The sequence below is a fragment of the Aplysia californica genome, unplaced genomic scaffold (assembly GCF_000002075.1).
Source record: "Aplysia californica isolate F4 #8 unplaced genomic scaffold, AplCal3.0 scaffold00052, whole genome shotgun sequence".
NCBI lineage: Eukaryota > Metazoa > Mollusca > Gastropoda > Aplysiida > Aplysiidae > Aplysia > Aplysia californica.
The window spans coordinates 256,898-273,211 of NW_004797322.1; the positions used below are offsets into that span (position 1 = coordinate 256,898).

The following is a 16,314-nucleotide window of genomic DNA, read 5'->3' on the forward strand; positions in this document are numbered from 1 at the left end:
AGAACCAATGGTGTTGGTACAGGCGGCATTAGGTCCACATGGATTGTTCAAACATTCATTTCGATCTGTCAAAGAAGGAACAATACAGATATTCATCCCATAGCATGCAAAACATTGAAATAAGTTTTATCATTCTAAAACAAGACCTCATGCGCACTAAAATATATTTCTAATTCTCTTTTCATTTTACTTCTTGAACTTAGAAAACAAGTAGCAAAAAACCCCAACAAATATATATATAATGCACATGTGTACATATTTTTAACCCCATACTTGTGTATAATAAAGTAAAACAAAAATTAATAAATTTTACCCCAAAAAATGTATTGTTATAAGGTCTCAGTCAAGTAATTACCTTAGCACTATTAAAGCTAGATTTCAGAACTTTCTGCCACCATTATTTTTCTGCAACAGGAACTGTGCACAGCAATGCTGAAAAAGCAAAGCAGTTAGAACATTGTATTTGCCTATGCTCTAGCTAGAACTTTTGTCCTAGTTCAACCTGATTCAAGTTGCACTCACCAAAACAACCACCTTGACATGGTATAAAAACCAATCCATACATGATGAGAAAAAAACCCAAACAACATTGTAAAAAGTTCTTTATGCTAACGTACCAACACAACCAGTATTTGGATTGCCTTCATAGCCTGATGCACAGGTGCAGGTGTAAGAACCAATGGTGTTGGAACAGAAGGCATTCAGTCCACATGGATTGTTCAAACATTCATTCTGATCTGTTGAAAGAAGAGTAATAGAGACACTCAAAGATTTCTTTCTTTAATAACCACACTACAAAACAAATTAAATCAAATTTTGTAACAGCCTGTTTTTTATCAGGTTGTAAAAAATATAATTATTTCATTGATTACCCGACCTACAGAGTTTGTTCCCTTGGTTGCCATTCCCCCTCCCCCTCTGGGTTTGTTTGTTGTTGTCTTATTTCATCTCGTGGATAAGATGCAGAGCAATACTACCCTGAATCCCTGATTTGTGGGTAAAACGTTGCGTCCTATTTAAACCCTGCACCTTCAAATATCCCCAATTCCCATCCCTGCACTACTAAAATACGGTAGGACCTAGTTGCTCTGGTTACATGGGGCATCATGAAATATGCACTGAGCAGGTTTACCAACCATATGGGAAGCTGACAAATTTTCACTACGACTACTGTACGATCTGCACAGCTTGCATAAGACAAGCCTAGAAAATGGATATTAGGCGAGACTGCCCCTTACACCGAACAAAGAGAGTGATGGACAGCATTTTCACACCCAACTTTCCACTGACACATAGGTCTAGGACTGGTCGGTGAAATGTTGGGGGGTTGGGGGACTGAAACGTTATTTGATTGGTCACTGGAAATGCATCTCTTTGAGAGAAGGTTTCTGACTGGCGTTTGAGTGACTGCGTGTTGACTAATTTTTAGTTAGACCTAAGCCTATGATGCGCGACACGCGAGAATGCTCGTTCATGAATTTACGGTCGGGGGTGGTCGCTTGGATAGCCACGTGGCTGGGCCGTCGTCTCTATGACTATCACAATTTCTTTTTAGGCTATCTGTTCCCGACTTTTTATGGCGCATTCATTGCATCGAGTCTGTCTTTCTGCCCCCCCTCCCCCCCCCCCCCCACACACACACCCATTTAACGCCTTTGCAGTTTTAACTGCAGTCGGGGAATCTTTTACAAAACAGTTACGTGTCGTCACATTATTGGCCCAAAGTGACCCCCACCCCCAAGGGAGGTCACTAGAATATCAAGGCCATGAGATGATTGTGTCCCTTCCTCCCTTTGCTAAAGTTCATGTAAACACACGCTCCGTATAAACACACACTAAGGAGCCATCCCGAGCACCGTGCGTTTAGGCGGAGACTACTGTAGTGGCCTTGGCCTAGGAGGCCTAGTGTGTACTGTCACCAGTCACTGTCAGTCGCCAGTCACCATTGCAATGGACCCGGGTTCCCCTCTTCGCTAGGCCTAATTTTTCTGTTTTAGAAGTATGCTTGCCAAGTACTTATTTTCCGGGACTGTCGGTCAAAATCCGTATTTCCGGGACAACATCGATTTTTCAAGAAAATCTGTACAAAATACGGATGGCCCGGGACAGTGGGCAGCTATGCTGCTGCCACAGCCGATCGGTTGTAAACATGGGGGTTTGGCGGGGGGATATCAGCTGAGATATCCGAGATGTATACCTGCTCCTGAAAAATGACCATTTACGGCTCAACAGATGATAAAAGGCATATAAAACCATATCTTTTCTTAATACTGATAGAATGAACCATTCAAAAACGATATGCGATCAAATACATACAATGCGCAAAACACACTAAATTCAACAATTAGCACATTAGCACGGCAGAACAAGTGACAACACATAGCATGTAGTAGCTCAGCTGGACCGCGTCACTTTATCGATCGATATCGCAGCCAAGAGACGCTCTACGAGGTCAAGATAACTTGCAAAGTCATTGGTCACTATTTATGACTTTGACCTGTAATTTACTACGTCATTTTCCATATATAGGGAACAGGCCTACTGAAATTTTCCATTGAAAAAGGGTCAGCATCTATGCCCTTTATATAGGGCCTGTGCGCTTCCCGGTTGTAGTAGGTCAGCCCTATATAGAGGGTTAAGCTCACTTACCAACACAAACAACATTTGGGTTGCCAATATAGCCTGATGCACAGGTGCAGGTGTAAGAACCAATGGTGTTGGTACAGGCGGCATTAGGTCCACATGGATTGTTCAAACATTCATTTCGATCTGTCAAAGAAGGAACAATACAGATATTCATCCCATAGCATGCAAAACATTGAAATAAGTTTTATCATTCTAAAACAAGACCTTATGCGCACTAAAAATATATTTCTAATTCTCTTTTCATTTTACTTCTTGAACTTAGAAAACAAGTAGCAAAAAACCCCAACAAATATATATATAATGCACATGTGTACATATTCTTAACCCCATACTTGTGTATAATAAAGTAAAACAAAAAATTAATAAATTTTACCCCAAAAAATGTATTGTTATACGGTCTCAGTCAAATAATTACTTTAGCACTATTAAAGCTAGATTTCAGAACTTTCTGCCACCATTATTTTTCTGCAACAGGAACTGTGCACAGCAATGCTGAAAAAGCAAAGCAGTTAGAACATTGTATTTGCCTATGCTCTAGCTAGAACTTTTGTCCTAGTTCAACCATTCAACCTGATTCAAGTTGCACTCACCAAAACAACCACCTTGACATGGTATAAAAACCAATCCATACATGATGAGAAAAAAACCCAAACAACATTGTAAAAAGTTCTTTATGCTAACGTACCAACACAACCAGTATTTGGATTGCCTTCATAGCCTGATGCACAGGTGCAGGTGTAAGAACCAATGGTGTTGGAACAGAAGGCATTCAGTCCACATGGATTGTTCAAACATTCATTCTGATCTGTTGAAAGAAGAGTAATAGAGACACTCAAAGATTTCTTTCTTTAATAACCACACTACAAAACAAATTAAATCAAATTTTGTAACAGCCTGTTTTTTTATCAGGTTGTAAAAAATATAATTATTTCATTGATTACCCGACCTACAGAGTTTGTTCCCTTGGTTGCCATTCCCCCTCCCCCTCTGGGTTTGTTTTTTTCGAAGTGTATACAGACCCGGTAACCGGGATCAAAGTCACGAAGTATACAGACCCGGTAAGGGAACTCTTTTGTGATTTCGGAAAGTTTCAGCGCCCAGACCCAGTAAGTAGTGTGTGTGCGTGTGTGTGTGTGTGTGTGTGTGTGTGTGTGTGTGTGTGTGTGTGTGTGTGTGTGTGTGTGTGTGTGAGAGAGAGAGAGAGAGAGAGAGAGAGAGAGAGAGAGAGAGAGAGAGAGAGAGAGAGAGAGAGAGAGAGAGAGAGAGCAGGGGGAAGTGCTTGCAAAATGTATGACATGCTCTAGTTGGCAGGAGGGAACGAGAGAAAGATATAGACGTCTAGTGGGAAATAGGTGGGGAGAAAGAAAGACAGAGACAAACAAAGAACAAAGAAAAAGAGAATGCGAGCAACAGAGCGAGAGAGAAATAGAGAGGATGACTGCTCGAGAGAAATTATGACATTGTTCTTTTCTTCAAATTGTAATTCCTCCAATTCCAAAACGGAGGAAAAACGATCGTTCACCGAAAAGACATCCGCAATCTTCATTTAGATCTCTAGATCTAGATCTAGATCTAGGCTAGCCTCGAAACTAGACCAAGGATTTATGTCTGTCTGTCTAGATCTAGATCTAGACCTAGCCTAGGCCATAGATCTACTCGAAGAACCTAGATTAGGTCTACCCTGAGCCAAGAGGGCGCTGAAACTTTCCGAAATCACAAAAGAGTTCCCCTACCGGGTCTGTATACTTTGTGACTTTGTTCCCGGTTACCGGGTCTGTATACACTCCCTTTTTTTTTGGGTCTTATTTCATCTCGTGGATAAGATGTAGAGCAATACTACCCTGAATCCCTGATTTGTGGGTAAAACGTTGCGTCCTATTTAAACCCTGCACCTTCAAATATCCCCAATTCCCATCCCTGCAGTACTAAAATACGGTTGGTCCTAGTTGCTCTGGATACATGGGGCATCATGAAATATGCACTGAGCAAGTTTACCAACCTGAAAAATATGCATCAAGTCAGTTCACTGGCCTAACAGGACCCTGGTAAATATTCCCCTGCACTATTTCACCAACCTAAAGAATTTAATTAAAGGCATATATTCTCTGTAGTGACCTTGATAGTGGATTCATTTTTATTAATTACCACACTTCAAATAAAAATAAATTTAAGATTTTTACTATCACGTTTTTTGTCAGGATGTAATAAACAGCTTGTAGGCCTAGCCTACTGATATCTGACCTACAGAGTTTGTTTCCCAATCCACCCCCCCCCCCCCAGCCCCCCCCCAGCCCCCTTCCGCTAGGTAATGTTGATGCCATATTATGTCAGGACAGGTGGAAAAACTGACTTTTGCAAGAGTGAACTGCGGAACAGCAACAACTAGAAGAAGTGCAAAACTGTAAAACTGTAGTGGCTCAACTTTACTTTTACATGTAGTGCAAGAAAAACAAGTGAAGACTGCAATGGAAAAATGATCAAATTCACAGCCTCAATGTAAATTATATGCTCATACTTCAAGCCTGCCCAATGCACGAAGCTCTTAGGAGGAAGTATTGGCCCAATCTAAGGCAGGAAGACCCAAACTTATGCAGGAGCCTTAAGGACCTGAGGCAAACAGCGGCTTTGCATCAGAGCCTGGGATGTCCATTTAAAGAAGAACAAGAAAAAGAAAAAGAAGAACAAAGAAGAGGAGGAGGAGGAGAAGGAGTAGAAGGAAGAGGAGGTGGAGGATGAAAAGGAGAAGAAGCAGGCACCAAATACAACCTTTTTAACCTTGTGAAAAAACGGTTGAAACAGTGAAAAACAAAAAAAAGACGAGTCTAGAGGGGTCTATTCAAACACCAAATTCAGGACAAGAAGGTTCAACTTTACTTCATCTATGCAGTAGGAACAACATTGACAAAACTTAACTCAACTCATTCGCTACGCTGAGCCGTGGGGGGGGGGGGGGCTCGAGAACCGATCTTAAATTCTAGCTTAGATTCTATTCCAATCCACATATCCATGTTAAAATAAAGGTCATGATATAATGTTGACTTCCGGGTCACGCATTTCCACTGAAAATCGGAAATTTAAATTCAGTCGTGATTCAGTTTTGAAACGCGATTTCGTAGTTTTTTCGACTTTGTTTTATCGCAAGGCCAAAATTATAGCGCGGACACGTCTTAGTAATTTTACACAACAAAATCTATCATTATTTTGCCCACTAAAGAAATGTAGGACTCTTTTTATAATATTGATACGATTGGACTCAAATTGCCAATGCACTGTTAGTGAGAAATCAATATTTTTGAGTGCTAGATCTAGGTCTAGATCTAGATCTAAATTGTCAAAATATTTTTTTTCTCCCCAAAATCACTATTTTTTGATGAAATTACACAAAAAATGCCTCTCAAGACATAAGGTTTATTCCAAATGCAATTCTGAATAATTCCATATAAGATACGAGTGGGTTTTTTTCTGTTTGTGATCGTTTTTCAAGATTATAAATTTTTTTTTTTTTCAATATCGGATGTTATGATCCAAATGTACAAATATTATGGAATGTATGTAAATAACTGTTAACTTTTCAATATTTTCCAATTCTATATTCATTTATGGTTATTTTGATATATCATTTGACTAGGTGCAAACATATTTTTTTAGTTTTACCAAATGTTATTATTTTTTTTATTTTCAAATTTTATCCGCATCCAATCAAAATTGTGTTGCATAATCGCCTCTTACAGGAACCAAAGTTGAAAAATACATAAATAAACATTACAGATGTATTCTACAAACCATACCGAAAATATTGGTATATAATACGTTGATATTTATTTGAATTTGTGGCCCCAAAGACCTTTTAACTGCCCACTAGTCATCATCTCTTTCACCCTCACAAAAAAAATTCGTCCACAAGCCAAATATAATACCTAGCAAATGAGTTAAACTATGTGGCTCTTTCCAAAACAGCCATCAAGACCAAATGTGAAATTGTATTTTACTGTGCAGGAGTTAATTATGCTCACGTACCAACACAACCAACATTTGGATTGCCAATATAGCCTGGAGTACAGGTGCAGGTGTAAGAACCAATGGCGTTGGTACAGGCGGCATTCGGGCCACATGGGTTGTTCACACACTCATCCTGATCTGTCAAAGAAAGAACAATAGAAACATTTCAGATTTTGTTGAGATTTCTACTAGTGCAGACACAGATGTATCAATTAACCTGGGGTTGTTCATCCAGCCATGCTGAAGCTCTTTTCTCCTCATATTTTTTTCTCTTGTGTTATTATTTTTCTGATCCTGGAAAAAAATTTAGAAGGTTCAAATTTTGGAAATGCAAAGCTATGAGGGCTCAGCTCTACTATTACCTTAGCAGGGTAAAGAGCATTTTGTCAAGGTCATAATGTGATTAGCTAATTAATTGTTCAAATGTTTTTACTTATTGGTATGGCAAAAATGTCTGTATCATAATCATATCTTACATCTAGCTGGTATTTCTTCTGTCTATCAACTCTTTATCTTCGGAGGGGGTTTTTCCATTAGGCCTATGCCTGGGCCCTCTTTTGGTATTAAACCAAAAAAGTGACAAAAATATTCCTAAATTGGTTGTTAAATCAAAACGACTGAACCTATTTTGATAGTTCTTCATCTAATGAAAATGCTCCCAGTAAAAGAGACCTGTATTCTGCACTTGCTGAAAATGTATATAACATCAAAGTCATCGTAAAGGTATGTACGGTCGCTGCTGCCAGTGGCTCACAGGCACAGTAGGTTTGACTGCAAGCAGTTGGGGGAGGCTTGTCAGAGACAAACAGTTAAAAATCCAATCATTTGAACTTTTGTGCTTCTGTTCAAGTCATGAGGCTTAATTAGGTAAAAAATGACACAGGCTATGACTTGATCAAGTATGATCACCAGATGTAAAGCCATTCCATACATAATTTTTGAGACAGAGATTGATAAAGGGGATAATTAGGCTCAACATTTGGATTGCTAGTATAGCCTGTAGCACAGCTGCACGAATAAGAACCGATGGTGTTTGTACAGATGGTATTCGCTGCACAAAGATTATTCGCACACTCATCCAGATCTGTTAAAAAAAGATTAATAGAGACATTCAAGATTTTAATGAACATAGTCACAGATATACAAACAGGGATTTTTCCTGAGTGGTGCTGAACCTTTCCTTTTATCCTCTTTCATGCATATTTCTCAAATCAAGAAAAAAATAGAGAAGATAAAATAAAGAAACACAACATATATAATGATGTACGCCACTTATCCAAATGCACTCAAATACACAAAATTAGTTTTTGGAGTTTGACTGCCAGAAACAAATGTTACAAAAGAGACACTACTCACAAACCGACTATGTGCAAAATATCGAAACATCTTTCCGCATTGATAATGCAAGCCAAATCAAATGCAATCTAAAACTCTTTGTTTCATTTCATTTCTGTTTCGAACCAAGAAAGTTATTCCAAGATAAAGTAAATAAAAAACACAACACACAAGCTTACATACACATTTACGCACATGCATACAGGTACACAATTACATAATACAGTAAAAAAAACAACCCTGACAGATAAAAAAAAACAAGTCTCCAAAATGCACTTTCTATTCCAAACTTAGAAGAGACTGTAACCAGGCACTATGGACACAACATGCCCGAATTGGTAGCCAAGTGATTTTCACATGGAATTCACTGAGGAACAGCAATGGTGGATGTACCATCCCATGGCAGCTCAGCACTGCTTACACCTTTGCTTCAAGATGAACATGTGTCTAAAACTGACATCATCTTTGTAGCACTCACCAATACAACCAGCCTGACCAGATGTAAAACCGGTTCATTCAAAAGTAAACAAAAACTAACAGGTGAAAAGGAGCTTATTCTGTTCACGTACCAACACAATCAAGATTTGCATTGCTAGTATAGCCTGTGGCACAGTTACAAGTGTAAGAACCGATGGAGTTGACGCAGTTGGCATTCAGCCCACATGGATTTTTCACACACTCATCAATGTCTGTAGAAGAAAGAACAAAATATACATTCCAGAATTTGTTGAAGTTTATACCAATGTCGAAACAAATGTAACAAATTAGGATTTTTACTTTCCTGTGTTGAACCCCCTTTTCTCCCTCTATTTTTTCTTCTCAGGCTTACCTATCTAAGCACATATAGTCACTATATAGTGCATAGTAACATACCCATATTTTTCACAAGTAGACACGCAACAGGTCATTTTTTTAATGTTATGATTTTTAGGTTCAAAATATGCAAATTTTATAAAAACAACACACATGCCCACAATACATAAAATACTGCAGCATACTTTCTACATTAAAAATGTTGGTCAACCCAAACACATACTACAAATCTGTTTCTCATTCCCTACTGAGTTTCTGTTTAAGGGAAGACCCGGGTCGGCAATCCAAGGCAATATCGATATAATTTTTCAAACTATCCAACTTTTGTTTTTTGCAGAAAAACATCCTTTGACATCTGTTCTATCGGGTCAAAATGAAGAAACTGTTGAAAAAACACCCTAAATGACCTAAAAGGGCGTTTGAAAAGTGCAAGTTGCTCTAAAAATCCTTTTTAAAATCCTTGTTTTTTCTGTTTTTCTCAAAATCTACTTTTTGACATATGTGACCTCCTGGGTGCAAGGAGTTTTCAAAAACTACAATAGCTAAAAGCTTCAAATTTGGTGTACAGGTGCTTTAAGATTCTGGGGATCTATGAAAGGGAATTGGGAAATATTGGTAACTTGAGGAAATATTCAATTTTTTTGTAATATGTACCCCAAAATTTCGTCAACTGACTCTAGGGGGTCCAATGGCTTTGGGCTCACTTTTTTAGTTTTAAAGGTACGTCAAAATCCTTTCATGGATCCCCAGTATATAATTTTTCCGGGAGTGTACGTCCCCCCTTAAGATATGGAAAATTAGTTCTCTATAAAACACCACAATTACAACGAGCATTTTTGAACACACATCATGTACACATATTATACACACTGACATAATCATATAAAAAGAAAGCCAAGAGACATAAGAACAGTTTTTGAAAGATGTTCCTGTCCTTAAACTCACAACACAACTAACCAGGATTGACTGAAGAAAATATTTTACAAGGAGTGGACTGCAAAACAACACTGCTGGATGTGCAATGCTCTGGGTGTCAACTTTGCTTTTTACATTTCCTGCAAGAAGAATATTTGTCTAATTTATATCGAACTCATCAATGCAACCATCCGACCCAGAGGTAAAATCAATCCAGAAACAACTGAGAGAATATCTTGGAGTTAATTTCGCTCACATACCAGTACAACCAACATTCGGATTGCCTGTATAGCCTTCAGCACAGATGCATGTGTAAGAACCCACATTGTTGACACAGTTGGTATTCACCGGACATGGACTAGTTCCGCACTCATCCCGATCTGTCAAAGGAAGAACAACAGAGACATTCTAGGCTTGTTAACTAAAGGGGGCGGGGGGGGGGGGGGGGGGGGGGGGAAGAAGACGAGGGTAAAAGAAAAGACAACACATTATTGTAACCAAACACTAGTTTTGATTGAAGGAAGAATGTTATAGGTAAAACAGGTCTAAGATACAGACAGACTATTCACTCAGATATGCTTTAGTTTTGATAAGAGTTTAATGGCACTTGCAACACAATAAGGTCATATGAGTGCCGAAGATTAGAGATGTTACAAGAGAGTAACAAACACAAAAAAAGGAGAAATCAGGACGATAGATATTTGATAGGAAAGAAGGAGCAAACCACACCAGAGAATCCGCCAACCACCCACTCAGATATGTTTACACACACACACAAATATACACACACACACACACACACACACACACACACACACACACACACACATGATGGCTTGGATTTAGAGATGGCTTGGATTTAATTTATCTTGGTAGCAAGAAACAAATTTGTCCATCAAAGTTTGGTAACTTCAATAGCTTGAGTGACCTAGAAAACTGAAAAATTGCGCAATTTGTGCCTTTGATCAACGTTTTCCAGTAAAATTCACTTAGAAATGTGTTTTTTTAAGGATGTGAAAGGCGTTCAGCCAAAAAATTAAAAAAGTGATAAAAATTGCCAAACTGGGGGACAAATGCCTATTCCTTCAATATCATTATTTTGACCAGCACCTGATTTCACCACGATGCCTCACATGTAGTGTTACTTCCAAATGAACACCAAAAATAAGTCAGTACTTAATAATAATAATAATTGCATTTATATAGCGCATATCCCTGCTCTATGCGGTTTACAACTATTATTACCCCAGCAGACAGTCTGAGAACACTCGGAAACATTCACGGCTTCCGCAGAAGCATACAGTGCAAGCTGCGGATTTCACACGCTCAAACACTATCAAACTGACAAGATCGTTCACTGTCTATAGCCGGGTCAAAGTATGATGAGTATTCTGTAGCCTACATAAATATTAAATTTTCTCCTAGGGGGGATGTTCAATTGGTTTGTTGATAGTTTGAATGAAAAGAGCAGTTTTTCAATCGCGTATTGTTTCAGTTTGTGGCTGTATGGTAACAATGTTGAAACTCAGCTGAATGCACAAAATCAGCTATCACTATATGCAAATAATAATATATTTTTTTTACAATGAAAATTGACATGTATATTCAGAAATGAACTTTGATTGAGTTAATTGTACATTAAAAAATGTCCCATAAATATGACTTTCCTTTTTGCACTGTTTGTTATTGATCTGATTTGTATTATCGCATTGAACTACAATTTGATTGATATTTTGACCCAGCAGTATACATAACCTGATTTTTACATTCATTTTCCCTTCAAAAGAGGTATGAAACACTGCTGTAGCTTAATTTGAAGAGAAATGATAGCCCACTGTGTACATGACCGCGTGTTCCATTAATTGACTGATCAAAATAACATTTTGTTGAAGCATGGAAACATTTTTTTTTCGGAGACAAAGGGTAAGCCTTAAGCTTCACTCTACCACTTTAGAAAAAAAATAATCGTGAAAAGCTGAAATACCAGCTTAAGCATAAAAAAAAAAATTGGTTGCTAATCGCTTGCCAACGGAAAAGTAGTTTTTTGGCAAATATCTCTCAGGTACATTGATGGCAGCCTTGCCATCTACGTTTCCTGAAAGTTTCATGTCAAAAGGATGAAAACTAAGGAATGACTGGGGGAAAAACTGCACACAAAAAAGACATTTTGAGAAAAACGACTATTATTGTGAAAATTCATTATATTTTAACCCATCCTCATTTTTTCAAAGGCAATTTACGACTAGAAAAAGACTTTCTCAATTGTCTCCTTGTTATTTTTAGACAAAGAACGGCGGATCTTCAAATATCAGCCAACATCTCAATTTGCATAACTTGATCCAAAATCAGCCAAACTGAGGGTCACTTCTCCAGTTAATGTTCTCGAGATAAATGAAAAAATAACTCTGGATGCACATTATTAGGATTAGTCGTAGCTTTTTCATTTTGAAAACTTCTACTTTGGATATATAGATATACTGTCTTGACTTTGACACCAGAAGGATATGGGCAAGATTAGTGTAACAAACTAATAAAACAAAAAAACCCAACTTTGTCCTTTGGGACAGCATTACTGTTGAGATATGTTTCTCTGTCACTGATCAAAAGTTTTGTCTCTAATAAAATAAAACCAACCACTAGGTCAATCCCACATAGTTATTCAACCCTTCCGATGCCTGTACTCAAATCATATCTTCCTTCCAGCAGGGCTAACTGTTCCACAAAAAAAGGTATTTGAACAACATGATAGTCACACTTAGTACGCACCAACACAATTGTCATTCCCATCACGTCGATAGCCCGCAGAACAGATACATGTATATGCTCCTTCGAGGTTTACACAATCTTGATTGGCCTCGCAGGCATTGGCAAAGGTACACTCATTCACATCTGAGGAAAGATTTCTACTGATAAAATAACGGCCTTTGAAATAATGATTTGAGAAAGTAACAAAGTAGTTTAGATACACGTGCATCCACAGATGGTACTTGCTTGAGTTAGGTAAGTAATACACTTAACATGTGCTCAGCCAGCTGGACATAACATTTCTGAGAGTGTGTAAATAAAAACTATCCTAATGTATGTTATTTGTGATGAAACGGAATAAAAACTCATGTCAGTGGCTTGACAGCGTATATGTGATGTGTGCTGACAAAATGAGCTGATGTTCAAATTTTAGCCACATGGACATAGATGTATGTCAAATTCATAGGTTTAGTTTGTACAATTTATTATATGAAATGATAAAAGACATACTTAACTTGAAGAAAATGGTATCAGTTTAAAATCTACGAATTTGATATGTTTATTTTCAGCCCTCATTTCCTTTTGTGGATTCTCATTTTGTCAGCTCCATAAAACAGTGTGAGAATACCCGGCAACTGGCAAAGTCACAGACTAGAACATGTTGCATGTCTAACACAGGATTAAGTCTTTACGGACACAAATTCTGGTCATTCACTTGAAAATGCCCTGTTTTGGGGCACTTTAAAAAAGAAACATTACTTTGTTATTTACACAGATAATATATTTCAATTCTATTTGCTCTATCTAGAATTTATAAAGGCACGCAGAAACACGCATTCTACGAAATATCCAAATTTATGTTTCTTATTTCTGTATAATATTTGTGTATAATGGTTTGAAATGAGTCAGATAATAGCCTTTGGTTTGCTGCTGATCAGATATATAATATATATTAAGTGTCCGCTACATCCTTAAAGAGTTAAGACATTTGGCAAGAATGCACAGATCAATTGTGAAGAATACTGGGCAACACAAGTCAAAGCAACTAAAATAATAATTTTTGCGGTTGTGGCTGCTTATGAATTTATACATTGATACCGGTAATTATATACCAGTTACATGAAAAAAGTCAATGTTTAGATTTTTTAAAAAAAGATTCGCAAGTTCATCTTTTACCTGTACAAGCTGTTCCATTCGAGGCATAGCCAGGAGCGCAGGCACAGGTGTAAGAGCCTTGATTGTTGTTACACACCTCGTTCACCCCACATGGGTTTGTTAAACATTCGTTTACATCTGTGTGAATAGAGACGTTTTATGTCATTACCACTCATCATGTAAATACTGTGCCTTCTGGTTATTAGAAACACATCACCATTTAAAGAAAAAATCTATTAAATGTCTAAAAATGTCATTACCCAGTCAAAGCCAGAAAATATTTTTGCCATAAATTCAGTGCTGGCTAATTTTGTTTTACCAGAGGTTTAAAAAACACAATTTACCTCTTTGAGCACCTGCTGAAATTTACAAAAGCTCACTTTTACTAAATAGAGAACCCAAACTTTGGTATACACTTACAGGAAGTAAGGAGTCTATATTCAGAATTTGGTTGATGCTTCTATTGTTCAGAAGTGAGAGCATCCTTTATCTGATTAAGACCATAATAAAAATATAAGAGTCCTAGTCGGCTTTAACCAGGAAAAGTTTTAGTAAGAGTTTTACGGCACCTGCAACACGATAAGGTAAATAAGTGCCGAAGATTATAGGTGTTACAAGAGAGTAACAGACGCAAAAAAGAAGGAGGAGAGATCAGGAGGAGAGATGTTTGATAGGAAAGAAGGAGCAAATCACACCAGAGCACCCGCCAACTAACCACTAACCAGGAAAAAGATACTCTCATTGTATATCAGGATTGAGAACTTCACAAAGATTAAATTAGTGTTGTCAAAAGCTTAGTGGTATTGGCTCTTGAATTCGCAACTTTAAGGTCATGAGTTTGAATCCCGTCAGAGATTCAATATGTTGTGGCCTTGGGGAAGGCGATGTTAATTAATTTTCCTCACTTCACCCAGGAGGGAATGGGTACCCAGCTATAGACAGCAAAAGATTTTATCAGTCTTTTAGTGTTTTATTGCATGTGATCCACAGTTTGCACTGCATGCTTCTTGGGGAGCCATAAATGTTTCTGAATGTTCAAAGGTTTGCTGTGGTAATAAAGGTTGTAAAACCCATAGAGCATGCTGTTATGTGTGGATATACACTATTCAAATTTAACCATTATTATCATCATTATTATTACTATTATTGTTATTATCACTATTATTATTATCATTATAAAATTAGTGACGTTTCCAATATAAATCAAGGTGTGGTAAATAATGCGAGTTGAAAAGGTAAGTGTTGAGGTCTTTCATTGTGTGTTTCTGATTGTTAAACAAAAATATCAATTTCTCAACCACAAGAAAAACATTCTCAATAGTGCTTGATATCTGCTTCATGGGTGAAAAAATACCCCCAAAAATGAAAAAGTAGAAAAACAGAAAAAACCCACACAAAAACAACCAAACGTAAAAGTTGCTAAACAGTTGTGCATTGTATGGTGCACTTACGAGGATGAGGCCAGTGTTTTGATTGGATTATAAATAAATTGAAGTGGGAAAGACAGAATGCCTACATTTTTATACAAGTGTCCAAGCGAGTATGAATGGAAATCATACAGAAGAAGTAGAAGAAAATGTGAGGTAATGGCTTACCTGTACATGGAGCTCCAGCGAAAGGACTAGCAAAGCCTGTTGCACACTGACAGGTGAAAGAGCCAAAGTTGTTACTACACACTTGGTTAGACTGGCATGGGTTTCCTGTACATTCGTCTATATCTGTTCAGAAAGAAAAAAGCTATCAGTATGTGTACATATTACAAAACTGGAAAAACAAAACGAAAATGTTGATACAATATCAATACTAAGCACTGGCTGCCAGCCAAAAGTGATGATGTCCATTAGGGCCAAAATGTCTAAATTACATTTTTTTAAAGTTGGGTTATTCAAACTAAATTCTGTCATGTCTGAAAATATCAAACCATTTCTTGTCATAGGTTTGTTAAAATTGCAATTCCCAAAGTGTTCAAGTCCAAGTGTTTCTTGTTATACCATGCTACAAAAATCCACTTTTCTCAAAACAAGGACACCAGTGTCTGTAACTCAAAGGTAAGGCAGTTTGCTGTCACATGCAGGAGACCCGAGTTCAAATCCAGAGTGGGGAGATAGTTTTTTTATAAAGTATTTCAGCGTTTCTGCTGGGATGTTGTATCCCTCTCAGCCCGAGTTGGTCCAGACCGACAGGGTCAGAAGTCTGTCTCCCAAATAATGTAAACTGTGTTGATAGGGGCATTAAACACATATGTTAACCCCTCCCCGAACCCCCCCCCCCCCCCCTAAAAAAACAAACAAACAAGGAATGCAACACATGTGAGGCATCGTGGTAAAATTTGTCAAAATAAGGATGTCCAAAAACCTGGCATTTTCTGACTGTTAGTCAATTTTTTTCGAATTTTCTACTTTTGGACCTTTTAGGTCCATTTAAAAACATTTCCATGTAGATTTTACTGAAGAATGTTGATCAAAGGTACAAAAAAAGTAAATTTGCAATTTCCTGAGACTCTCAAGCTTTGGAATTCACCAAGCTTTGGTAGCCATTTAAATTTCTTGCAATTTTTACCTCTGGCACCAGGAGCCCCCAACCTTCTTTAATTGCTAATATCTCAGTATTTGAGACTAGGGCTAATCCAGACTGAGAGGGATACAACATCCTAGCTAAAAGATGCTTTTCAGTAAAATCCACCCAAGAATTTGTTTTTAAAAATAG

General features: G+C 37.6%; 1 protein-coding gene across 1 annotated transcript in view; it reads right to left on the reverse strand.

The window, feature by feature from the left end:
• Positions 1–16,314, reverse strand: part of LOC101849279 — a gene marked incomplete in the record, with an annotated part of 263,881 nt that overhangs the window by 26,912 nt on the left and 220,655 nt on the right. Inside the window, 8 exon segments of the mRNA XM_013079452.2 lie at positions 2,650–2,769; positions 3,332–3,451; positions 6,664–6,783; positions 8,550–8,669; positions 9,969–10,088; positions 12,475–12,597; positions 13,630–13,746; positions 15,204–15,326. Coding sequence (XP_012934906.2) covers positions 2,650–2,769; positions 3,332–3,451; positions 6,664–6,783; positions 8,550–8,669; positions 9,969–10,088; positions 12,475–12,597; positions 13,630–13,746; positions 15,204–15,326 — 963 coding nt within the window.